Here is a 27,500-nt window from a genome sequence, read left to right as displayed (position 1 = left end):
CGAAGCATTAGGCTAATAAATGAAATTTGGATAGCTGATTGATAATTTACTTGCTGAAACAAAGAAACTTATACGGCAAGTTGAGAAATCGCAGTATAAGTGCAACAGCATATAGAGTATCATTCTTTTCAACGCAGTTTTCCTCAAAGAGGGTCTTCTTCCCAGCTATTATTATTATTATTATTATTATTATTATTATTATTATTATTATTATTATTATTATTATTATTATTATTATAAATAGATTAAAAAGGATATTGTACCATTGGGACAAAAAATATTGCATCAGTTCCCTTAATGTTTCAGGCATAAGGCAAATGGTGTCTGGAAACTTTTTGCCAGACGGCACAGGTGCATTATGTGTCATAATAATTAACTGATAATTACTCAGTAGAACGATTACAGGTTGCCCCGGAACAAAAGCCTCTGCTGGCACAAGGCTGGCCTAATCTTGAACCAACGAATGAATCATTTGCTAATGGGTATCACGCGCGGGCAATCAGTATCCTGGTATCTTAACTAAATAGCATTCCATTTAACGGAGATTAAGATTCTTATTTTTCTTTCTTCTCTTATTTTTTTTAAGAATTGTGCTATTAATTCTTTTTCCATTTGAAGACGGTTATTCTTAGCTGCTAAAATTTGTGCTGACTAGCATCCTAAAATTGTCCATTTGGCCTAATCCTGAGCCTGTATGTTTGAGGACTAAATTATTCAAACCTTCAGAGAAAAATGTTTATACTCTTCAAGTGAGGTAAAATAGGAAAACTAAAACAATGTATTTCCATATATAATTTACATCAAAAATATTTTGTAGATAATACTGATAGTGAGTAAAAAGTCGAGTTGAAACGTAACATCAAAAAAAATTTCATTCAGCAGAAAAAAATTAACCAATAAAACCAATATAGATAAAGAAGGACATCAAAAAATACGTTGATAGATCCTTTCGAACATAATAAAAGAAAAACAACGGAAAATTATGTTCCATATATTCAGCGACTCTAGCCAGTTTCATTTCATGGATGCTATTCATGTACTGATATTTAGTGTGATCCCAAAAACACCAATAACTCCGGTCACATATGTTATTACCATTCACCATTCATTCTAGGCCTATGTGACACCCATTAAACGATTCATTTGTAAAAACAATATTCCTGATTTCCTTATTTGATATATCTGACTTCTTTTTCGTAAATATAAAGATACTTTATGTTAATTCGATGTTTTTTATGCGATTAAAAAGAAATTTGGCATATGTAAGATTTATAAGTTATCATGCGTCAACACTGGTTTCCTCAACATTGGTGTTCCAGGAATGCCAACCGAACTTCACACTTCAATGCATTTCATTATCATTCAGTCAAACAAAATGTATTTAGTTTAAGTAAGGAAGTTATAAATTATAAAATAATTTTGATAATTATGTTCTAATAGCTGACCAACTCGGAGAGGCCCGGAAAAACTCTGAAGGATATTCGATAAACTATCTCTCTCTCTCTCTCTCTCTCTCCCACTTTCTCCTCCCTAACACCCCCAAGTTTGCTTATCATTTCTTCTGTCAGTTCATCGAAACTGCCATTAGAGCTTACGTGTAGACAACAGTTTGTGGGTGGAGACAGTCCACTCACCAGAACAGATGAACTGATGGTATTACATAAATATCTTCCAACTGACTGACAGGTAATTGCACTTGTGGACAGGTTAGCCCAATTTCGAGACAGTTTGCCACTGTATTGCTGCTGTATTACATCTGGGAAGCATCTCACGCACTCTGATCAGAATATGAATTAATGTATAGGCTTATTCATTTCACTGTTAGAACCTTCAACACTTTTTGTAGGCTGGTATAAGTCCAAATAATACAATAAAAATCTAAAACAATATTTCCATGTGATGCAGATAATTTGGTATAGGCCTAGGCCAATGATGTTTTTTTATGATATGTGTTACTATAATGAAAGTAAACTTCACTGTCCAATCGATAAAAAATTGAACCAAACCCTCAATTCTAATGAACACTCATTCATTAATACTGTATGAGAATAGACATCTTTTTTAATATAAATATTTAATCTATACTCTCTTATGCCTTTTTAGTTCTTTCCTATTATTAAGTGAATTGCTGCAATAGTTAGCCTACTACCCCCTCATCATATTAAGAAAAAAAGTGGCAAAACACTTTCCTATATGGCTAACTTCAACTCGTGATACATATTTTTTTATATTGGTTTTAGGGACTTTTTTTACATAGCATAATAAATTACAACTCATTATCTTTACAATGACAGCAAATTCCTTAACGTAGAATTGTGTGTATAGTTGCACGTACAGCATCTATAAACTTGGTGAATTCATACAATAATGTAACCATGGATCAAGCAAAATCTTTCCCTTTTTGGAGAAATGTTAGGCAGTCGGTTATGTATTGTTTTGAATAAATATGTGTTAACAAAAGATAGAAGTTAATATATATCATTATAATATATAACCATAAACAATAATTTTATTTTCCTAAATGATGGGAGTAAATACTACTCCTTACTGTGTATGATTACATCAGCAAAAGGTATGAATTGATGTATTGTGTAAGCTGTGAGCATTTTCAGTTACTCGAAGTGCAGAAGTTGCCATTTCTTAATTTAATCCCTATTTGCATCTAATACATTTACCCTCTAAGTGCCTTTCGGAAAAGATTTCCAAATGTAATGGTCTGCATTCCTGTAAAGTTTTAATCTCGAATTTTCTGTCATTATCTTCCAGGTAATCAGTACCAAGCAACGTGAAAAGAAACTTATCTTCCTTATGCAGTGAAGTTTTTTGCCAATTCACACAATAATTAATTCCAACCGCTGGAGTGCCCAAGGCGATATTTCGATTATTCCAGCACAGCCAACAATGTGCTGTTCCTCCAACACGATGATGGTGATCATGTAATAAATGGCGTAGGATCATATGAGAGAGAGAGAGAGAGAGAGAGAGAGAGAGAGAGAGAGAGAGAGAGAGAGTTTGGTGGTGGTTTCTGCTGGCTGAAATCATTGCGTTAAGCCACTACTACACATGCACGGCTCTGGCTTCGCTTACTACGGAAAGAAATGATTGATTTAGGTTTTCAATGTAGATTTTATCGAGGTAATAAACAATTATATAATTATTATAATAAATTATTACCAAAAATCACGTAAATTCTGATAAAAAATTTATGTTATAGGGGATTTATTGTTGTGGGTTAATCATATTTCTGGCAGTGCTAGAAGAAAAGTTGAAATGTCAGGTGAAAAATGAGAATTAACCCAGAAGACTGAAGGAAAAGGTGACGTAAAAACGAAAAATTCACTTGTTTTGTCTATGTTTGTATGTCTGTCACAGGGAAGGGGTTTTATTTTAAGTTAAAATCCTTTCTGGGGTGACATAGAGTCCATGTGCAAAATTTTGTCTGGGTCTGTCAAGCGGTTCGGATTTTTATTGTGGACAAACAAATATACAAACTTTCACTTTCATATATGTGTATATATAGATTTGCCATCTAAAAATAACATTCTTTCTTTAAGCAGATGATAATTTGATAACATCAGATATGCCAACCTCCAGCAACTTATGTTTTATTTGCGTAAATTAACATTCACTTAACAGAAAACTCTTTATACAGATAATTCTCTGATAACAAGGTTGGTATGCCTGTTCATGTCTAAACAAAATGAAATATTTCATAATGATTCGGACAAAGCACTTAAAAATCTCCATAAAACAAGGAATTTTCTTGGAGTTTTATTTTTTACTTGTTATGATTGATTGCAGTTTTCACGTTATAAAAAGTTTTTCTCAAACTAATTAAATTATGGAATATAAAAGAGATAATATCTGAACGATATATTTCGTAAAGTGGTGCAGAATATTATAGCGTAATTGTACCAGAAACTGGTTAAAATTGTGGTATAAGTACATCTTTTTTTTTTTTTATAATCAAGAGAACTTTCTGGCTTCAGCTAAAGAGCAGTTTAGGGAACGTGGGAAAATTATTTTTTCTTTTATTTCCTCTACTCTATATTTTCACGGAAATATTGACAGGTAACTCTCCTATTTGAATCTCTCTCTCTCTTTTCTCTCTCTCTCTCTCTCTCTCTCTCTCTCTTTATGCACGTGTGAGGGTAGCAATCCAATTTCTTAGGCCTGACACGTGGGAGACAGACAGATGGACATCATTGTGGGATTGCGTTAACGCATTACCATATTTTACTCTGACACCGTTCTTCTCATCTCTATAGTGCAGTCACAAGTCGATAAAATCTGCAGCGCATCTGCGTTTTTTAACTAAACGTAAACTCGTTTTTTCCTTAAAATTAACGAATATCAACGTTATTGGTGTATGTTTATGTGCAACGAATGTGTATTTTTGGCTTCCATGGATTTTACAACCCATATTTATAATTACATTCCTGGAGAATGGTTTTGCGTGTGCATACATAATGCATTTGAATCATCTTCTCCATATAGAGTATATTGTTTCATTCCGCTGGATTATTTCTGGTCTTCATGTATAGACTGAACAGCCCCTCTTCGTATAGTTCTTTGAGTCCTCCTGTTTATTTAGTAAGTATTGTTTCATATCTTGACATTGTTTAGAAATGTTGTTCCTTCCAAATGATTCCCTCGATCGGACACAAGGGGCACGGTCACTCCATTCATCAGTCTTTGCACCACTGATAATTTTAACATTAGTGATGAAAGATCTCTCTCTCTCTCTCTCTCTCTCTCTCTCTCTCTCTCTCTCTCTCTCTCTCTCTCTCTCAGGAATTAAATTGCTGAAGAGGAACCATACTGAAGTAGTAAAAGCGAAAAGATAGGTAACCTTAATTAAATAAGGATGGCTAGTATTCTTGGGCCATCACCTTCTGCTCCTTCCCATTGGTTTCTCCCTTTCCCCCTCTTCCTCCTACTCCTCAGATGACCACACCCTCTGTTATATCCTCCGCTTATCTCTAATTTCCTTCCTCACACAAATGACGGAGAAAACTGAATTCGTATGTGTTCTGTTGTTTGTTACAAGTGTGGATTCTTGAAGTTCACACTTGCGATAGTGGATTTCGATAACTGATGTTAATGTATTAGAATGAAGTTAGAGCTTGTTTCGCCTGGGGTGGAATATGTACACCTCGGCTTCATGATATTTAATTAAGCGCCAGAGTGCGGATAGCTCGATGAAGGTTGATTAAGGTAAGTTGTTTCTTGAATTTCGTTTATGCAAAATGTACCACTAGACTTTCCACTGGGCCTCGTTTTGCTTGGAGGGCGGTTACTCCACCCTTCCTGCCCTCCCTCCTTTATCATCAGTCTTTGAGATAACAGCTAAGGAGAGAGAGAGAGAGAGAGAGAGAGAGAGAGAGAGAATGATCAAAACTTTTAATGAAAGTTCAGGATCCTAGATGGATCAAGTCCAGTATCATCAATATCTTTTCATAATTACTTTAGCAAATAAGTGATTAAGTAATCTTTAGTATTTCCAAGTCGGATGACGAGTTAATAGGCAATATGTACATGCAGTGGTCACTATGGTTTAGTTAATACACAAGAGAAGTTTGTTTATTTAATTGCGAACAACGAAATATAATGAAGCTAGAAATGACTTTTTTGCAAATAGTAATAATCATAATAGATAGAACGCTGTATCACTCCACAAGAAGTTAGTCTTGATGAAATTTTCCGAGTCAAGTGGGACAATGAATTCCATTCACATTCAGATGGGATATGTTACTGTTTCTTCGGTTAAAGCGATATAGGGACAGTATTCATATACTGTATGTCCCTGGGAATGTTGTAGTCAGTTTCACTTTCTTTATATTCTGTATTACTATTTTGTTATGGTAAGTACTTGTGGTAAAGTCTGATGCCGTGCTTCACTGCTGGTATTCGGATCACTTTTTATATCAAGGATAATTCTTGCTCTTTGTAATTTAGTGGTCATCTTGTATTCATTCCTAAAAGACCATCAGTTGGTTATCTAAAAATACTTGTCTATTTTAGTAGGCTCTGATCTCGTCATTACCATTCCATTTATTTGAGGTAGGCCAACATTATTCAGGTGATATTCCAGCATTTTAGTGCGCAGAGCCTCTTGAATCATTTTTCTTCTACTTTTTTCTTTCCGACAAAGTTGTTTGGAGGGTTCACTCGGTTTCGGAAGGTGGTCCTGAAAAATGAGATTTCCGTCGGCTGCGTTCTTCCTCCTCCAGAACTGGCAATTATTCATGCGGCTGCTTTCCCTTGTGGCAATCATATTGGCGAGATTTTCGTCCAAATTTTTGTGGATAAGCTTCAAAGAATTTACGTTTATTCTTCTCCTTTTTCGATAATACAATAAAAGCGGTTTTGACTGTATTTTTTCTAATTTGCCCTTATTTATAAGTTGGATATCTTTTACATTTCTTTTTTTTATTCAGAGTGAGCTGATCGCGCACTGCCTCTGTTGTACTCACGCTTGCACGCATGCGCACAGGTAACTACATTTGTATATAAATTCATCCGAGGTTTAGCCTCCAGTGGCCCTTTGGCACAAAATATCGAGAAAAAAATCTAGTAAGGGAATAATGGAAAACGCATATAGTTTCCCTATTGACTCTTATTCCATGATATTGGAAACAATTACAGATGCAATATTTTGGAATAACACTGAAAGCTTGTGCACAAATTTATAATTTATTTGAAATGTTTTTCTCTTTTTGTTTGCTTATCAAAGAATTGCTCCTTTAAGAGGAAGTTTTAATTCCCTTCTCATCATTGTATTTATATCTCCCATTTATGTGGCTACGAGAGAGAGAGAGAGAGAGAGAGAGAGAGAGAGAGAGAGAGAGAGAGAGAGAGAGAGAGAGAGAGAGAGAGAAAATTTTAAGAATCCTGAGGTATATGAAAGCGAGCGGACCCCAAGATGCATTTTAGGCCACCGAGTCTTTTAATTTAAATTCAAAGTAGCAGACATTGTTTCTTTCCAATGCTTTATTTTTCTATAGGAAAGTGTCCCTGTAATTATAGATGTTTGTATCTCGTACGGAAAATGTGTGTCTCTCTCTCTTTCCTTTTCAATCAAAGCAGATTACTCTTTCTCTGGCCTACAAAATAAATTTTACAATCTCCTCATGTCTCTCCTTTAAGGACATTACGTTTCTTAAGCGAAACAAACTCTAGATTGAACAAAGACAGAGGAATCGTTCCCTAAATACGTTCCTGTTTCCCGACGCCTCAGGGGTTATTCTCTTCTGCCGGACTGCGAAGGACAATCTTCAGTCATTCATTTTGTGACCTGACAGAGAGATTGTGTGGTGGAATTTCGCCCCGAATGATATCATTTACCACCAACCAATACACTTGTGCCCTACAGGAACACTTTAACATCCGCTCAAGGTCTAAAATCAAAGACACGTTTCCCGAGGCTCCGCCAGAAAGAGACACAAGAAACGCCTCTCGGTCACATTCGTCTGTCTCATTGTTTATTTCACGATTTCAAGAACTGAAGATAAATCTAACGTCTTGGCAATTTTTCACTGTCATCTTTCACCGCTGAGAGAATTCAAAATACATCTATATTTTATAACAATTCTACTTAGGAATGGGGACTGGTTCAATTTATATATACATCTCGAGATATTGGAAAATTTTCTTCCCCTAAAAATAGTGGTGCTGAAACTGAGAGAGAGAGAGAGAGAGAGAGAGAGAGAGAGAGAGAGAGAGAGAGAGAGAGAAGTAACCTGTTACTTGTAAGATTTTTCTTTATATGAGTGAATGATCGACTTTTGAATATTTAAGAGACCATAATGGACGAGGACCACCTTGGACGCGTATGTTAACATTTACGAAGTAATTACGTTGGGTCAAAAAATCCAAAGGGAAGAGAAAGCAAGGAGTGAAAACAGGATAGGAAAACAGGAGCGAGGAAAGTTGTTTGACATCCTTCAGTGTCCTGTGCCCTAAGATCTATTCTTGTGCGTACTATTACTCGGCCTGCTACCTCAGGAGAGCTTTAAAGTGATGAACTGCTGGCCATTGCAAGGAGCGCTTCCTTGTGAGGCATTTGCTTACGCTGCAAAAGCTCGCAATTGTTACACTCTCTTACTTTCTGCGTCCCGAATGAATTCTGAAGAGTGCCTAGTGAGGTACTGAGGATTTTAAAAGTTAGTGGATTATCATATACTGATAGTTATTGATCCTCCTAATATGATTACCGAATAATTTAGAAAGGGAAAAAGATATAAAATTTTATTTCCACTGGCTTATGATAAATTGGAAAGTTTTATGCCAAAAGAGGAAAGGGAGATATGATGTTTATATGAAGTTATTTAAAGAAACTAAAATTAACTAAATTAATCGAACTGCATATTCTCATAAAAGGTATTCCCTGCGTTTTTTACGTATGTTACTCGTGCTTAGAGTCCAAAGGACCACTGACTTTATTGAAGTCTTACTTATTCAGTTTCTCTAGGTCTCAGTACGATTTATTGCCGTTTGTGTCACACCGTAAAGACAGGAGCATTAATCTTTTCTCTCCCTTTACATCTCACTACGAATTGTTACCATTTTTCATCTTTCTTGGGAGTATTTTATCATGTTCATGTGGTGTAGTGGAAAACGGTGGTTAAATGTATAAATGTACCCCTCAAATACCGTTGCATAATATTTTAATCATTTTTAATGCAAGAACGATTATTTAATGATACGACGGTTGGTGACAAAATGAAGCAGAAGAAAACACCGAGAATGAAAGAAAGCGAAATCTCAAAGTTGGGGGAATATGGGAATAAAATTGACGCATTTAAATAACTTGATGAGAGACAGACAAGAGGCAGACACAGAAAATAGGGTTAGAAGGAAAAGTAAACAGATAAGAGCAAATGGTAATGTATGTATGTATGTATGTATGTATATATATATATATATATATATATATATATATATATATATATATATATATATATATATAAATATATATTTATATATATATATATATATATATATATATATATATATATATATATATATATATATATATATATATATATATATATATATATATATATATATGTAGATTATCTAATTTTTTTCCTGAGTTAGTCTCAGGAAAAAAATAAGATAATTTGGTAAATAATTTTGGTGGAATAATTCGGATTAGACAATTAGAATAAAGTCATCGTTTTATCGAGTACACCATTAACCACAGACCAAACATTCCGTGCTGGATTTAGGGCTATCATTTGCCAGACTCTAATCACTAGCTTTTGATCGATTTGCTATCAATGTGTATAGTTAAATGCCGAGCTGATATTGAGTATTTCAGTGTAGGTGACTTATTTGGTGATTCAAGCATGTAATACTGGCATAGAGTCGTCTCAATACCGTTCAGACCGATGTCTATAGAAATGTTAGGAAGATAGTCCAGAACTATGAAGAAAGTAAAGTTTTTAACTAAAAACTCCCGTAATTTTATAGTCTCCCAAAAACACGTGGAATCAATATCGCTAAGACCTAGGATTTCCAGTATGGGGTCTTTTATACATAAAATTTTGAAATAATTAGCAAGTTTTTTTTTTCACCCTTTGCGGGTGTTTAACCCTCTCACACAATTCTTCATCTAGCATATTATCTACAAAAAAATATTTGCTAGCCATTTCCCGCTTGGTCTAGAAAACCTCAACACTGCACTGTCAATAAATTCTTTTCATTTCAAGGTAGATTTTAATACCGGAATTTGGGTTTAGTGTGGGTAGTCCACTCGGGACTTTTCTACTAAATATTTTGTGAAGGGTTTTGAAACTGTGGTGATAAACCCCATTACGCCCCAATATAAGGTCTGGACGATGCACGTGGATGAGAGACTTTTTGGAATCCGATCTTTACCATACAAGATAATCTCATACTGAGCAGCAAGGATAACTTTCCTTTCCTGAACATACTAAGAGTTACTGATGTCACAAACAGTACACGATGTACAGGAGCGCAACTTTTTCGTTATGATGCAGTGATCTGCTTAGGTATGATATTTCGGTAAACGTTGGGCTGGCAGGCAGTGCACTTCTACATACCGTTTGGATTTGTTCTCCTGAGTCTGTAGTTCGAGGTCATTCCTGAGCAGCTGTCTTCCTGGATTACCCCGACAACGCCGCTGTAAACGTGGTCTTGTAAAGCGAACCAGATTTCATTTCGCACGCCTATGCAGAAGATGAAAGAAACTTACAGGGAAAACAAATATAACATGTCTCGGAGGCATCAAGAAAATTAGAAAAACTTTTGGAAGATACTGAGCATTTGCTTTTAGGTACCCTTATGCTGGCAACAGGAGACACCCAAGGTATGGGGTATTCAAAGGAAAAAGTCTGCCCAGAGATAAAACCGCACACCAACAGCCGGTAGGATAAGCCTATGTATGTATGTATGTTAAAAATATGTAGTTCACAACAGCTTCGCACTGTTTAAGTTTCTTCTATAAGAATCACCAACCACAGTAAAAAAAAAAAAATAAATGAGGCATTATAGATTTTTTATGGAAGCAGATATTTTAAAATTCATATTTTGTGAGATACTTGAATTAAGAAGACAAACAACGTGAATCTTTCACAAGGCTCACAAAAACCAGATAAGACTGAACATATTTTTAGTATCCTATTTTAAAGTTTGATTAAATTTTTCTGCATAAGGAAGACTATCTTGCCAAAATCGACGAAATTCTTCAGGACCAGACCAAATTTTAATAGATCACAGTGAGCCCCCTAGATAATATCTAACAAAGAGCTAAGTAGCTAACGCAGGCCGACCAGAAAGGTACGAAATGTGAATGAGCAGTGGTCACTCAAGCAACGAGCGTTGTATAACTCCATCGCCGTGAACTCTATATTATACAAGTGAAAAATGCACCGAAGTTTCTTCGGCGCAATCGAGATTTCTGTACAGCGTATAATGCTGTATGAAACTCTCAGCCACGACCGGGCAGTGCTCAGTTGCTCCCTAGATGCGGTCAATTGAAGATGCGTCGGCGGCTGGCACCTCTAGTGGTGCCAGACGCACGATCTATGGCTAACCTTAACTTTCAATAAAATAAAAACTACTGAGGCTAGAGGGCTGCCATTTGGTATGTTTGATGATTGGAGGTTGGATGATCACCATACCAATTAGCAGCCCTCTAGACTCAGTAGTTGCTAAGATTTGAGCGTTCTGTGCTAATTCTTCGTTGAAGATGGAGCTCTGTAGATATTAATGCATCCAGCTAAATAAACTGCTGGGAAGGGAAATTCTATTCACTTAATAAATATGTCTCTTTCAACAACAAAATAAAGATAACAGATCGTTTCGCCATTTTGAAGGGATATAGAAAATTAAACAATGCGAAGCTGCTGGGAACTAGAGATTTTTAACATACATACATCCATCCATCCATCCATCCATCCATCCATACATACATACATACATACATATGTATATAAAGTGTAATTTTCTTAGACGCGAAGAACTAATTAGGTACAATTAATTCGATGAATGAAAGTGTGAAAAGAAACCAAAAGTTTGGTTTAGTCCGAGACAGATTCGTTCTCCACTGGACCTTTCTTTGTGAGGGCTTTTTGTTAGGAAGAGGTATTCTTTTTAAGTAGAAACAAAATTTTGAAAGACGATCGGATTTGTAAAAGATAACCCGTCACTAATGAGTGTAAGGCTCCGCAAACAAACGCATTCAGGTGGAAGTACTTGGTTTCCAGCCGTCTTTATGTTCGTATGTACTGTCTTGTTAGCATATATATTACGAAATTCGTATCAGTCCTCTGAAGATGGTTTAGCTATAAAGACGACACCGGTCAGGATTTACAATTTTTTTTTTCTGTGGTGTTTGATCTATAAATCACTTGTCAGAGTGATTATATATATACATATATATATATATATATATATATATATATATATATATATATATATATATATATATATATATACATATATATTATATTTATAATATATATAGATAGATAGGTAGGTAGATAGAATTTTATTGACCACAGCATAATACAATTAAAATTACAATCTCTTGGGTATGGTCCAACAAAAGTACATCAAAATGGACATACAAATCTTTAGAATCAAAAAGCACATCTAAACTAGAACACTTGAAATCATGCTATATAATATTTTCAGCATATTTATTTTTACGATTAAAACTGTAAATGCAGCTAAATAAACGAAAACCTTATAACAATTTAAGCAGAACCTTAATTACAAGAACTTTCCTTGGAGAGCAGAAAATTAAATATACTCTAGAAAAAAAAAACTAATCATAACATCCAACGTGCGGAACAACACCTAAAAATTCTCAGTACTTTTCTCATACATACGAAGACAAAATTAAATGTATTATTTTACACTGTTCTGACTTATCAAGATGGTACGAAAATATGTCCTCAGTGCTTGTAAAATTATAATTATGTGGTATATTCTGGCACCACCAGTACACAAATGCTCCTCCGTAGTGACTTTGACATCATCTACTCTTGCATTTATTAGTCCGTGGAGATATGTTCGGGTGTTATACTTTTCATTCAATACGGTGTTTATCACTAACATTAGAGGGTCATCACCCATCACAGACCGCTCGCAGTACATTTCAGTAAAGAACTTTCTTTGCCTGCTCTTGATGCAATATAACATAAATCGTTACGAGTAATTTTTCTAACACCAAGTAGCAGTTTCAGTGCCCAGTTATACAGTTTTATTATCGGCCTTAGATCAGCGTTCAGCCAAGATTTACACCCGCACAGAATGGCAGACATTAAAGCAGCATCAAAGACTCTCTTCTTGACAATAAATGGGATGTTATTGTTTTTACTTGGAAACGAAACAAATTTATTGACATGTGCCACCCTGGACTGGACTGGGCATGAGCCATAACCTAGGATGACATGGAGCCATCAGCAGTAAAAATTGAACCCAAATATGTGTACTGAGTGCACAGACCCACTACAAGACCTTCAGCCTCAATTGTTTCCTGATCCTGCTCCGTCCCGTTGATGACAAAAAACTTAGTTTTAACTGCATTAATTTTCATACCATAATTGGTACAATATTGTTTCATTAAAGATACTTTATTTACAATGCTTATTCTGCTTGTGGCAAGAAGGACTGTACCATTCATCAAAACTAGCAAATGGAGCCACGACAAAAAGCCATCAGGGTTACAATATATATATATATATATATATATATATATATATATATATATATATATATATATATATATATATATATATATATGTGTGTGTGTGTGTGTGTGTGTGTGTGTATACTGTATATCGAGGACAAAGAGATGTCTTTTCAAGAACAGGACACGTATAGCATGTAAACCGTTTGCTAAAAATTTAAAAAAATACCTAAGGAAAAAACAGGTAGAGAATTGCATTCAGTAAAACAAATAGAACAGAGAGAGAGAGAGAGAGAGAGAGAGAGAGAGAGACGCTTCTTTAATCATATGTAAATGGCAATCGGCTGTTTATCCTAGGGGTGGCCCGTGGGACCAAGAACTTGGGGAGCAACCGGAAAGGATGTCTAAGAATTCGGTGAGATCAGGCATTTCAATTTCTAGAGGTGAAGTGTAGATGGGAATACTGAAGAAATGGGAAGTTAAACTACAAACATTGATGAAGGAACACAATCTGCAGAACGAAAATAAGAATTAACTGAAATTACCAAGAGTGCATTTCAGGGTCGTGTGTAATTGGTTTTCGTCGATAAAATCTTTCCAAAGCATCGGATATGGATCGTATTTTGGAAATGACTATTTGAAGCCACGGCCTAATTGGCAAAAATATGCACTGATGTCTAATGTAAATTAAGGCACTTATCTGAGTAAATCACAGAAATTTCAAGGGAAACTTAGCTAAATTTAGTAAGCACTCAGAGGGAGGCATGTGAAACGTCATTACTGAAGACCCTCCTACTCACTTATACTGTAGTATGACGTACTTTACTAGACACCCCGCCCATATACTTTATGAATGAAGACTCAGAAGTTGGTAGTAGCAGTAATAGTAGTGGTATATGGGATTCTTGTATTGTTTCACACGCACAAACACCTACCCTACTCTCTCTCTCTCTCTCTCGTCTTCTTGATGAATCATGTCTCTTAAGTAAAGTACAATAAAGGAATGGGCATTAAACGGGAATATTAATTTTGTAATACAGTTCCATGGCGCAATACACGTTTCCTTTAACTTAAAATATGCACCAAGTCTTACAGTAACACTCTCTGTGAAAACAACTATTGTTACCCTGGAGTTTCTCTTGCTTTATATTGTCTCCTCAAAAGTTCCGGTTCACATGTACTGCTTAGTCCTGGTAACTGAGTGTAACATAGCGCAAGTGTTCTAACCTTAACTTTCTTAATGCGTGATCAATCCCATAATAAATCCAAAGTATTTAGTATATCACACAACTCCCCATTTATTATTCTAGGTGTGTCTCTGTGTCAGTTTCGTTGTTTCTATACACTTGATTCATTGACTTGAGACTGACACTAATGTTGTAGGGTTGTTGAGTGGTTATCAGTGAGTCCATGTGTTCCCGGTTTTATCTATCTGTTTATTTTTTTATGAATTTGAAGTTACTCATTCTTTCAGTTTTCAACTATTTTGAATATTTCATTTACATCGTTTATTGTATAGATATTTCATTTAATCATAACTACATTGCAGTGCTGAATGATATTCGTAACTCATAGTCCAAGTGCTTAGGCTATGCCCTGATTTTTATAATCCACTAATCCATTGATTGTACTGAACTTTATCGAAATTGAAGGAAATATGAAATAAAAAAATTTTGTAATGTAAAATTAAGTAAAAGGATATGCTGTTGTTTGTTCAAGTTAAGATTAATGCAGCTTTGTGTGAATCAGGGTCTTGCGCTTTGAGCAGACCAGAAGTGAAGAACTTTCGATGGAAATAGAGAAAGTAAAATTTCTATAGGAGCAAAGGCCAAAGTGGAAACAAAGGAGCACACTCCCAAAGTAACTTCTATTCATTTTCATCATCACCATCATCCAGGTATAAGTCTTCTGTATCCTCGTCATCACTGTTTAAGTTGATAATGATAGGTCTCACTGGCTCCTGAATGTTGTGTGATGACCAATATCCATCCTGAAAATCTCGAGATCGATCCTTTCACTGCAGACGCCCAAACCCTATGAGTGACCAAAAGCTTGGCTTCTCCCAGTCTTGCCTGCAGGTCTGCCACGGGTGAATCGATGTTTACTATTATGCAAGGTTACCAGGTATATCGGGCCAAAATATCTTACCAAACACCTCTAAATTATCGTATTTTCGTTTCAATATGATTGTGTTTCACCAGTTCCAAAAGTTTTGTATAACTAATCAAGAAAATGTAAACAGAAGTTGGGTTATAATTGCTATGTATTCCTATAGTCAACGTAGAATTGTACAATGAAAATAGTATTATTGCCATAAGTATATTTACCAAATTCCTTTGCTATAACTTTGTCATATTTATACAGTATACCAAATTCTTATTCATTACCCGTGGTATCACCAATGGAAATCGCAATATTATCGTAATTCTCAACAATTCTCAACAAGAGGGTCAAATATCTGGGTTTCTACGATCATTATCACACTACTGGGAACACTGCTATTAAGCCTGATGACGTACTTTAAGTCACAACTAGCCTTCCTCCGGGTGCTTACTAAATTTAGCTAAGTTTCCCTTGAAATTTCTGTGATTTACTCCGATAAGTGCCTTAATTATCAACATTAGACATCAGTGCATATTTTTGCCAATTAGGACGTGGCTTCAAATAGTTATTTCCAAAATACGATCCATATCCAATGCTTTGGTAAGATTTTATCAACGAAAACCAATTAGACACGGCCCTGCAATGCACAGTAGGTAAGCTTGAATAATATTATGTTAATAATTGACACAGAATACATCAGAGATGAAGAATAACAAATTTCTGACAATAAAAGCTATTGTCATAAATACATACAAAGACAGCATTTTTGGAAAAGCAAATCTAGGTATCGCTGGTCTTCCTGCGGTGCTTAGAAGCCGGAAATACAAAACATTATCAACTAAAGCTTTTGTGGTGTGAAATGCGTAGTATGATTTCTGCCGATTTTCCCGATGAATCTTGAAGATTTCCACTAAAAATAATAATGATAACCAACATGAACAATATTCAGTGAAAATCCCAATAATCCAATGGAAATAATAAAACGCCAACCTGTGAAAAGAAGAAAAATATGAAAAGTAAAAATGTTCTTGAACGATAACTTCTCTACGAACCCATCCAGTTATTTCTGTAGTAAAAATTGAAGTAGCTTCAAGGCCTACACCAACATATGGAACGAAACTGATATTATTTTAAATATTATTTTGAGACTGCAAACTAATGGCGCTTCGGTGGAAAAGTCTCTTACCATCATGAATATGTTCAATAGCTCTGAAAAGGAGATGGAAATATGAAGCAAGGGCTTTGAAATATGTAATTTCTTTTTAGAAATTCATGACATAAAGTGAAAGGGATTTTTGCTCCGGCAAACATCAGATCCCCACATCAGTTTCAATGAGCGCATTTTGACTCCATTCTGAAAAAGGCTCCTCCTTGATAATGTGTTGTGGAAAAAATTAAATGTGATACTATATTGGTGTTGAATAGATCTATAAATATTAACAGTCCATAAATTTACACATAAGTATTTAAACCCTCTTTATAACTCCTTTCTCACAATTAGACGTACCATTGTGTGAAAGCCAGCAATCCTGATAAACATGCATATAAACAAAAATACGATTACATATTATCACATATCCATATATATATATATATATATATATATATATATATATATATATATATATATATATATATATATATATATATATATATATATATATATATATATATATATATAATCAACACACAATCACGTGTGGAACAGAAATAAATTTCTGACTCACACCAAGATCGAACCCAGGTCTTTCAATCGAAAGGCAAGGGCGCTGCTCACTAGGCCATACAAGTCATAAAAGAAGTTGGAACCTGAGCGCCACTGCACACAAGGAATTACCTGGGCAAGCTAACTGCTTGCATACCAGCGTGTTTCCCTCAACTTCCCGACTCAGCAATGACCCAGTTGACAGCATTTCATTCGAATTATCCCTTCCAAGTGAATAATATATATATGTATATATATATATATATATATATATATATATATATATATATATATATATATATGTATGTATGTATATACATACATATATATATATATATATATATATATATATATATATATATATATATATATATATATATATATATATCATTAAAAAGTGAATCATTTTAATTAACCTCTCTTGCAAAATCAACTGGCGCGACTTCGTCTCCATCACTCTTTCTCATTCCTTTTACCAAACAAAGGAAAACGTTAAGTCGAAATAAGAAAGAATTTATAATTACATTTCAAACAGTTTTAGACAAAACTGCACAAAACACTTGCATATACACACATACATACATACATACATACATATATATATATATATATATATATATATATATATATATATATATATATATATATATATATATATATATATATATTTATATATATATATGTGTGTGTGTGTGTGTGTATGAAACTATCCTCCTGCGGAAGCAATTTGTACCATTTTCATGCGCAAAAGCAAAATGTGCAAGTGTTTATGTGCAATTTTATGCCTGAATTGTAGCTCTGAATTCTTTGTTATTTTTTCCTAACGTTTCCTTTGTGCGACAGAGAGTGACAGACGAAACAGCGCCAAGAGTTGTTAATTGAAACGATAAACCTGTGAATAATTAGCTTGGTGGATTGAATTTTTACGTCTCTTTAAACCTAATGACATCAGGAGATGAGATAATTCATGGGTACACTGTCGCTAATTATATAATGGAGGTAATTAAACGTTATGTTGTGCCGAAGAAGTAAAGGACTCGTAATACAATCGAAAATTTGAATCGTGTTTCTTAGCTCATTTTTGCTCTTAGGTTTTTTGTTATATTTTAATGTTTCTTTTTAACTTTATAAGACATTTAAAGTAATTTGGTTGTCTGAGTGTGATTGAGTGTATCTTTACGTTGTGTGACCTGAACTAAGTACGATATTATTATCAACTACTCTCCTTGTAAATACATGATAGGATTTATGTGAATATTTAACCGTAATGTGTAAACCACAATATTCTTCTGACTGTACCGTTCTAAAGCAAAATGTATATTAATTTCCAGGTTCTTGGAAATGGTTTGAAGGTAGACTCATAACCCATAAACAGGTATTTGAAATTATCAGGATTTTCAGAATTTATTCATATATTCTTTCTTAAAAACTTTTGCTAAAATAGCCGCCATAAATTAGGTTATTCATTCATTTGCATAAAAGACTTTTTATTAATGAACTATCCGAGTTAGGCTATGACAAGACTTCCTCTAGAAAAGAGGCTGTTGAAGCATTCAAGAAGTATTATTGAACATTATTAACTGTCAAGCATTTAAGTTCAGAATATTCAGCATGTGCCGTGAGCAAGTACTTGTTTTTGCAATATCTTAAATAATTGTAGTTTTTTATATCAAGGTGTTTCTAACGGAAACATTAAGGAACATTTGCAATATTGTTTAATCTCACTATCCGTTAGGAATCGATGTAAAAATTTTTCTGAAAAACATACTGCAGGAAGGAAGGCATAAAGAATTTTTCCAAGAATTCTTGAAAGGTGTATTTCGTGTGAAACATCTGAAAATATTTTCAAGGCTAGCAGCTCTCAGGGAAATGAAATAAAGCTATGAAGATGTTTTGAAAGTTTTAGTCTGGCGTTTTGTGAGAAATAAAATAAAACTGTAAAAATATTTTTCAAAGTTTTAGGATGTTTTTGGAAGTTTTAAATCATTTCAGAGAACCACAACAGAATTTTAAAATGCTAATTTAGAAGTTTTCTAATTTTAGAGGTGGCTGAATGAAATGGAAAATTTAAATTTGTAAATCTTTTTGGCCGGAGCCCAAACATGCCAACTGCCCAGTGAAATCACGTGGTTTCTTGTTGCTCGGTCTGTAGCACGGTGGGTCGTCAGTCAGACTATCCACATACAAACCTGGCTTCTATGAATAACTGTGCCCAGGTGGTAGGCTACTACTACGCACTTCAAGATATACCCACGTAACCTTATCAAGTGCACAGTTCTCAAGTAGGAGGCTAGAGTAGCAGGATTTATTAAGTAAGCTGGTTAATACCTGCTTTTTACTGTACTGTACAATGCGCGGTGTTCTGGAAAACCAAACGACTCCAGATCGAGTACTTTCGGATCGAGAAATGCAAAACCAAGAATTTTCAGGTTACTCTTCTTGTGTAATGAAAATATGGGGGTTTTTCCATCCTGCCATCCCCAAAACCAGATGAAACTGTAGGTTTGAAGGAGGATCTACGTTCCTACCTTAAAAAAATAATCCGAAAGCTGCAACAAACTTTAGCAGTCTAATCAAGCGCCGATCGGTCACAAAAAGGCCAGTAAGCCAAAAAAAAAAAAAAAAAAGTTAAGTATACCTTAGTCTAACCAGACCACTGAGCTGATTAACAGCTCTCTTAGGGCTGGCCCGAAGGATTAGACTTATTTTACGTGGCTAAGAATCAATTGGTCACCTAGCAACGGGACCTACAGCTTACTGTGGAATCCGAACCACATTATACCGAGAAATGAATTTCTACCAGCAGAAATAAATTCCTCTAATTCTTCATTAGCCGGCCGGAGACTCGAACTCGGGCCTAGCGAGTGCTAGGCGACAACTCTACCGACTCGCCCAACGAGGAACTCTAGTAAGCCAAAGGAGTAGGTAATAACGGCTGGGTAACTTCTTTAGAATAACTGTGACGTATGGCGACGGGTCTCGAATTAGGAAAAATGATGCTATTAACAGCGGCGTCCTATAATGAAACTGCCAGAAGTTCTAATTTTATTATAAATTATAGGCAAGTTCGGTTGCTCTTTGGATGTAGAATGGCCCCCAACACATTTCCTTCTGTTCTCAGTTTAGATTAATGCCTGGTTATCTTTTAATATTAGTTGTTTTGTTTTGGATATTCTCTCTCTCTCTCTCTCCTCTCTCTCTCTCTCTCTCTCTCTCTCTCTCTTCACATACACACACTCAGGCTGACGGAAGTGAAGTGTGGATATTAAATGTGAAGGATTTTGGTCTCGTAGAAAAAACTAGATTACGATAACTTATGAAAAGACAGTTTTCATAAAATAGAGAGAAGGTCATCAGAGAAAAAGCTGTTGAGATGGAGCGGAAAATTAGTCGAACGGTTTCGACTTTGATATTAAGGAAGCAATAGAGTACTGTACATGTTACATAGATATGAATCGCACTGTTTTTGTTGGAAGTTGATGTGCTAATGATGAGCGCTTTGTTTAGTCCTATTAAGCAGCTGACCCTGAAAGTTTGCTGTTCCCGGGGTTCATGTTAGACCTGGCATTTAAAGAACGAAGGCTTCCATGACTAGTTATTATTTTGGATTTCACTTAATGGTGAACTGCATATATAAATATATATATATATATATATATATATATATATATATATATATATATATATATATATATATATATATATATATATATATATGTATGTGTGTGTGTGTGTGTGTGTGTGTGTGTGTGTGTTGTGTGTCTATGTGTATGCATGCGAGCGAAGTAGTTTTTAGTTTGTCCGACTCCCTGATGATGTTTTTTTGCTGTTTTAACTGCAGGTAACAAATTCAGCAAATTTGGAAATATCATGACTGCATAGCTATGGGAACATGTCGGTATAAAAGATCCATTAAATAAAGATCAAAATCAACTTTTCATTTGAAACTTAAAGATCATCCGGAAATTAAAGATAAGATGTGACAATGTGATCTTATTTTCAAAACGTAAAAAAAAAAAAAAAAAAAAAAACTGGCTGTGGCATTGAGTTATTTCTGGAACTTGGCGTACTATGAGGCAATGCTGTAGCATTCTTTTACCCTAGAAAACTAAAACAAAAAGGCGGACGGCGATGCAGCAATGCTTTCTTGACTCTGAAACATTGAGAATGAGAAGCGGCATTACTTCCATGTTCAAAAGAGCAAGACCAGGCCAGGGCCCAACGTGGCTTCCTTCTCCAAGGAGAACGGTAAGGAAGACGCGACGAAACAAACCGCTCGAACGCACCATGTTACCTGGAACCGTGTTTCAAAAGTGTGGTTCTCTTCCAGATGCAGATTGCCTGTTCATCATTGTGTTTAAGTCTTTCGCCTTTTCTTGTTGCTCAGAGCTGCTTCAATCCTTCGTTAAGTTTTATCTTCTACTAACTCTGATTTTGCTGTTATATTACTTATGTGGTGACCATTGCTATTCTTATTACTCGTCTTACTCGTCTATTACTATATTCGTTTTATGTTTGTGGTTGAGAATCTCTTTATAAAAATATCTGGTTTTGCCGATTGTAAGTGCAATGTCTTTATGCATGGCTTTATTTTGCTCTGGTAATAGTGATAGTTAGGGAAGAGCTTTTAACTCCTTACTAATATTGTAGACAACCGGGTTACTAATATAAGTACGAGTAAAACCTTTATGTTTCGAACACTACGACATGAGTTTTAGGACATTTCCGTTTTCGCTCGTACATTCTAAATTACTCTCAAGGGATTTTTTCTTCTTTCATTATTTTATGCCTTTTTGGTCCAGTAAAGATACGTGATGCTGTTGTTGTTAGACTACTTTGAATGAAAACAACAACAGGTGAAGGCAGCCTGCAGCCAGCGATAACATACACACGTACTTATTGACCCTTATGTTGATGCCATTACTTTTTTTTTTTTTTTTATTTTTCAAGAAACAGTAATACAGCGCTACCCAGCAAGTTCTTTTGTCTCTTGCTACAAGATAAATATTCCTCTGTTCCGTCTCATTCCCTGTTTTAGAGGGAGACGCCGGGTAGAAATGGAGAGCCTGTAAACGTAGGGGAATTTCTCCAGGGAACGCCACAGACACCGAGAACTTTTCAGTCGATGGAAGACATATTTTACGGAGGTCTGACGGCATTTTCCCTTTGCACATACAGACATATACACACACGCACACACACGATCTTAGATTAAGTATGGGTAGTTCTTCCTTGTCCCCTGAGCTTGGATAAATACTTACTCTTGAACGAGTGCGTTAAAGACCATGTCCATGTCTAGTGAAAACAACTTATTATTCTTTTATATTCCTTTCCTCCCGAGTAAAAACATGTACAGCTAGTTCTGGAACGGTAGTGTCAAAGACTTCATCAGTCTTTTATTAAAAAGAAAAAATGCTTAGTCGTGATTTGTAATGGACTGTGACTACTTGTTCCTGAAAGCAAACGTAAGTAAGGAACTCAGGTTCTAATATTCTATGATGGTGAAGAAGAGTTGAACCAAGGACTTTACTGACAATGTCGAATATCGTAACAACTCTTCGATGAATAAGCGCCTTGCATCATATTCTGATACTTTGAAGAAACAGAAACGTGATTGAATTATTTAATGACACTAAAGGATTTTGTAGTAACTGATATTTGAATTCTACAAACAGTTGCTCATTTGTAACAGCAGACGAGGAGAATATTACGGCAAAATGTTCCAGCCACGTACGGGCTCCACTGACATTAGTATTTGAATTATTGATGAAAGGACTCCCGAGGGTTGTCTTTGGGAAAGCAAAGTTTCTGCATTGAGAAACGTTGTATCTATAAGTTCAATAATGCTTTTTCTGGCTGGGTTTGCCTTTCAAGTAAATTATTTTCCTGAAAGATAACAACTTCGTTCCTAGAGAGTATTATTGAAAGAAATATTAAAGATTACTCGGTAGAGTTTTACTGAAAATAGTTAAAGTTTGCAGGCTTTCAGGCGATGTTGGTGGAGATCATCTATCAGCGAAACGTAACGCATTTATTAAACCCCATTTTAGAATTAGTTTTAAAGTATATACAGGTACCTGGATCTCCCAGTTGCTAAAAATTGCAGTGTTGCACTGAGCCTCTCATGAGGTGATATTGGCTCTCTCATTTTTGTATTTTGCCTCATGATGAGAGGAGCAATCAAACTTAGAACCTCAAAATAGGTGTCTTGATCCATTCTCAAATAATTTACCCAGTCACTTGGCTCTAATCTTAGTTCTTTTAAAAGGTTCGTATGTGAAAACTATGGCCTTTTAAGCAACCACTTTTTAACCCATTTAGATATTTTCGTTTTGTTTGCTTTCCTAGCAGAAAAAGCAAGAACCACGGCTAAGTTAATCAGTTGGTGCTCCATGGCAATGAGGAGCCGAGGTGCTGTCGATATTTATACATTCGGTTTAGATGTTCCTTGTAATCTTATAACTATAGTCTGTTTCATTTCACCTATCCACGCACGGGTGAAGATGTGGCACATGCGCAGGCGTAACAGGTGATTGGCTGACATTCAGCGTTTCCGATATTGTTGGTTAATTCTGATAAATATTAAACTATTTCTTCAGTAACATATTTGATTGTTTATATATACAAAATCACTTCGTCCCTTCGTAGATAAATCATAAACATGTCAATATGTATCGGTAATATGCCAACACAAGCACACGATAGAAGAGCTTATGTAAGTCAGTCTATTAGATTTAGAACTATGCTCTCAAACTCTTCAAATCACAAGTTTTAACTATCATTCAAATTGTATGTACAGTTTCATTGCATGCATAAAGATAAACAAAAATCTTATTATGACAACAAAGTAATGTCTTTCATAAACTGAAAAATAAACTATAATATTATTTACCACGGGAACATGAAGCTTCGCCCTGTGAAGTTAGGCCTATGCAACTGATTAGCCAGATATTTGATTTTACTGGCCTTCTTTTAAGCACGCATTCACGCCATTTCAGTCAGAATTACTTTTTTTTATTGTAACCTTTGTTCCAATGACAATTAATGAAAACAAAAATATGTATGCCTAATCTAGCCTTTTATGCCGTATGTATGTCATCAACACTCCACGGTGGGATAAAAATAAATATCTAAAGACCGTCGTTCGCCTACGTTTGACCTGAGTTGAGTGTTTGTTACAAGCCCGCCTTTCTTGTGCTTGAATTTTTATATCGATATCGGCATGTTTATGATCTAAATAAGGCGTGAGGGTTTGTTTATATAGGCACCAGATGTGTTACTTAGGAAATATTTCACATCCTTATCACAGCGACCCTGCGATATCGAGAACATTACAGCCAAACCAGAGCTATGCTACATGTACCTAAAACCTACTTTGGTGAGTGGTCAGACGGAATGAAAGAGACTATAGCTCTATCGACATGCCTAAAAATAAGAGTTTCCAACTTTCTTAATAAATAAACCAGTGGGACGGGCTCTTGAACGAAAGTGGTACAAGTTGAGAAAAATGTTTTCTTGGTTGTGAAAACTATTAAAGAAGTTTTGCTTTTTTTGTCGCGGCATTTTTTAATAAATGATCCTGGATTACATGTTATTTTACTTTTGTCAAGCATTCTGTGTAGAATCTGGACCGGTATATCCTGGATCCTGAAGAAGCTCATAAGAAAATAGTGATCGCTTTACTGAATTGTGACGTTCTGAAAATAATTTATAAGTGGAATTGGGTTTTCATAATACATCAAATTTCAGACCATTTTCAGTCTTGAGGCTTAATGTATCTAAAGACAGGAATTGTTATTTTCTATTTCAGTTTTAAAGTTTATGAATGGAGTTACCTGTTCAAAGTTTGTTGAAATGACATAGACAAATAATACTAATTTTGTACCATAAAATGAGAAATAAAAAAAAATTGATGTAGAGTACGTCATTGAAAACATTCCATGAATATGCTTGCTAAAACTGGATTTTTAAAAGAAGCTAATAGATAAACTGTACATGCCAGTTAATCGAAATGTATCTGTTCAACTTGTATAACTGTGAATATTAAATAATGTATTTATTTTTTGTGGAATGTTTCATAAGGAAATTTTGGTTTTGCTATGAATAATTTTTGCTGCTTTCTACTATATATCGTTTTGCATAATATGTTTAGCTGGTGATTTGAAATATTGAAGATTAACTTCTATTTTCACCTTCATCTCTTATAGGCACCAGCGAAGGCTGAGATATTCTTCGGAGAGGACGAGTCTCACTATCACAAGCAGCCCCTGAGTTCGACATCCACCTGGCCTGAAAACCTTCCCGTAGGTGGTCATAATATCACCCTTGACCTCAGACATCGAACGGGAAAAGTCCTTAAGGTTTTCCTTCACTTCACCGGCCCATGGCTGGCTATCAGTGAAGTGTACTTTGATAGCGGTAAGTGTGACCTCCTGCTTGATGTATGGTCCTTAATTCAGGGAATTTTAATTTTTATGTCAATATTTGACTAGTATGCTTTCAAGCTGCAACTTTTTATGCTGAAAATTAACGATTTCGATCGTTCTTTTCGAATATTTGTAAATTATGTTGGAAAAAAACATTATATGCATTCTTTCTCAGGGATAAACATGCAAATTTTCAAGTTTTCTCATGTTTATTTTTACATAATGCATTCTAGATTATTCCCGGAAATCCTTAGAATTACTTCATAAGTTTTGAATTTTTTATTAACTAAGTCTGCTTTCGTTTTGTTCCTGAGAGTATTAGTTCCTTTTTATGAGCTTTGAGGAAGTCAGCATTTATTTTCTAATTGTAATTCGTAGTTATTTTTCTGTAGCAACTTCATGAAAATTTTCAAGTGTTATTTGGACAATGTACTGCATTCTCCTTGCACATGTTTATTGAAGTCTTAGTCATCAATCCCTTTTAATTGCAGAGCCGTGCGTGTGTAACTTAACAGACTGGACAGATGGCGAAACCTCCTCTCCAGCAGAACACACAGCAGGTCGACGTGATGACTCTAGAGATGTTTCGGCAGTTTCTGCAGTGCATGCACACACCCGTGCCTACATGGGCGTGGTCATTGGCTTTGTAGTAGCCGTGTTCTTGCTGGTAGCAGCTGGTTTGCTCATCTATGTGAGGCGCCTTAGGAAGAAGAAGTCCTCACCTCACGTGCTCAAGAGTCCTCTGTCTGACACTGCCAGCGTAGCCTTTGACATGAAGAGCCTTAGGCTGGCCACTAGCTACTCAGGCGCTGGTGCTGCCATGTACGGCCCCGTTGCTGTTCCTGACGAAGAGGGTTCCCTTTACCACGAACCTTACAAGACCCCACTGTTCAGTGCCTCCGAGTACAGCGTTGCTACCATTGGGAGACACTTTAGCGATTTCAGCAAAGAGAGTGCCGCAACACCCGCCCACCAGAGCAACGGCAGCAGTGTCGTGGGTGGAGAATATGCGGTGCCCATCCTCTCCACTCCGCCGCCACAGTTCAACACCAATGCCAGCACCCCGTTCAGTACAACGCCTATCAGCGCACCACCCACGCCCTTCACACACGCTACAACTCCCCATTCTGCCTCATCTACGCCTTTCAGGTAATTGTAAATCATGAGATACTAAAAATGTTAAATTGATTAAGCTAATTATCTTTGATGGGTTCCTTCAGGTAATCATGATGTGAAAAACACAGGGGAGAGTTTTTAAAATGTCCTTTGTCATGTCTTTGCTCTGGGAATAAGATTAAAATTAGGTTCTCTTTTCTACTTGTTAAATCTTCACTAATATTTTTTTAGCTCAGAAACTCACTGAATGTTCATATGAATAAATTCAATAACAATGCACCGAAACAATAAACTTCCCCAAAAAATAGGTGGTCAGAATATTAAATGTTGCTTTCTGATTTATTAAAACTGAACGTAAAAAAGCACATCCTGAACAATGAGAGGCATTGTTTGTCTAGTCATTAATGCTTTTCACTCCCTGATGTGAAGAACATGGGAAATAAAATCAATAGGTGAATGGTCAAGTGGACTGTCTCTCACTGTATTGAAACCAAAGGCTCAGGTTCAAGTTCTGGCTGAGGCAGATGCAATAATCAGTTATAATTTCCCGTGGTGTATGTTATTCACAAGATGTAGTGAATCAGATATCAAGTGATACTTGTAAATACACACACACACATATGTATATATATACAGTATATATATTTTATACATATATTATATATATATATATATATATATATATATATATATATATATATATATATATATATATATACATACATACATACATACATATATACACATATATACAGACATACATACTGTAATCCTTCAATTATTCAGATTAATTGAGCCAAAGGTGCATCTCATAATGGCGAAATTCGGATAATGGAGAGTAAAAAATCCTCACCTAAACTTTTCAATACCAAATAACTGTAAACACTTAGTATATCTATAAACAACAACCATCAAACTTTAAACTGAAATATTTATAAACAACAACCATCAAACTTTAAACTGAAAACTTTATGCAAAAGGCAAT

The 27,500-nt window shown here is 35.3% G+C and overlaps 1 protein-coding gene across 1 annotated transcript in view; it reads left to right on the top strand.

The window, feature by feature from the left end:
- The window catches only part of LOC136829611 (discoidin domain-containing receptor 2-like), a 527,936-nt gene that overhangs the window by 329,472 nt on the left and 170,964 nt on the right, over positions 1-27,500 (top strand). Inside the window, exons 6-7 of the mRNA XM_067088458.1 lie at positions 25,181-25,391; positions 25,891-26,548. Of these exons, the coding sequence (XP_066944559.1) occupies positions 25,181-25,391; positions 25,891-26,548 (869 nt within the window). The remainder of the gene's footprint in view (positions 1-25,180; positions 25,392-25,890; positions 26,549-27,500) is intronic.

The sequence above is a fragment of the Macrobrachium rosenbergii genome, chromosome 44 (assembly GCF_040412425.1).
Source record: "Macrobrachium rosenbergii isolate ZJJX-2024 chromosome 44, ASM4041242v1, whole genome shotgun sequence".
Lineage (NCBI taxonomy): Eukaryota > Metazoa > Arthropoda > Malacostraca > Decapoda > Palaemonidae > Macrobrachium > Macrobrachium rosenbergii.
Note: the sequence above shows the minus strand (reverse complement) of the source record. Positions and strands in the feature narration are given on the sequence as shown.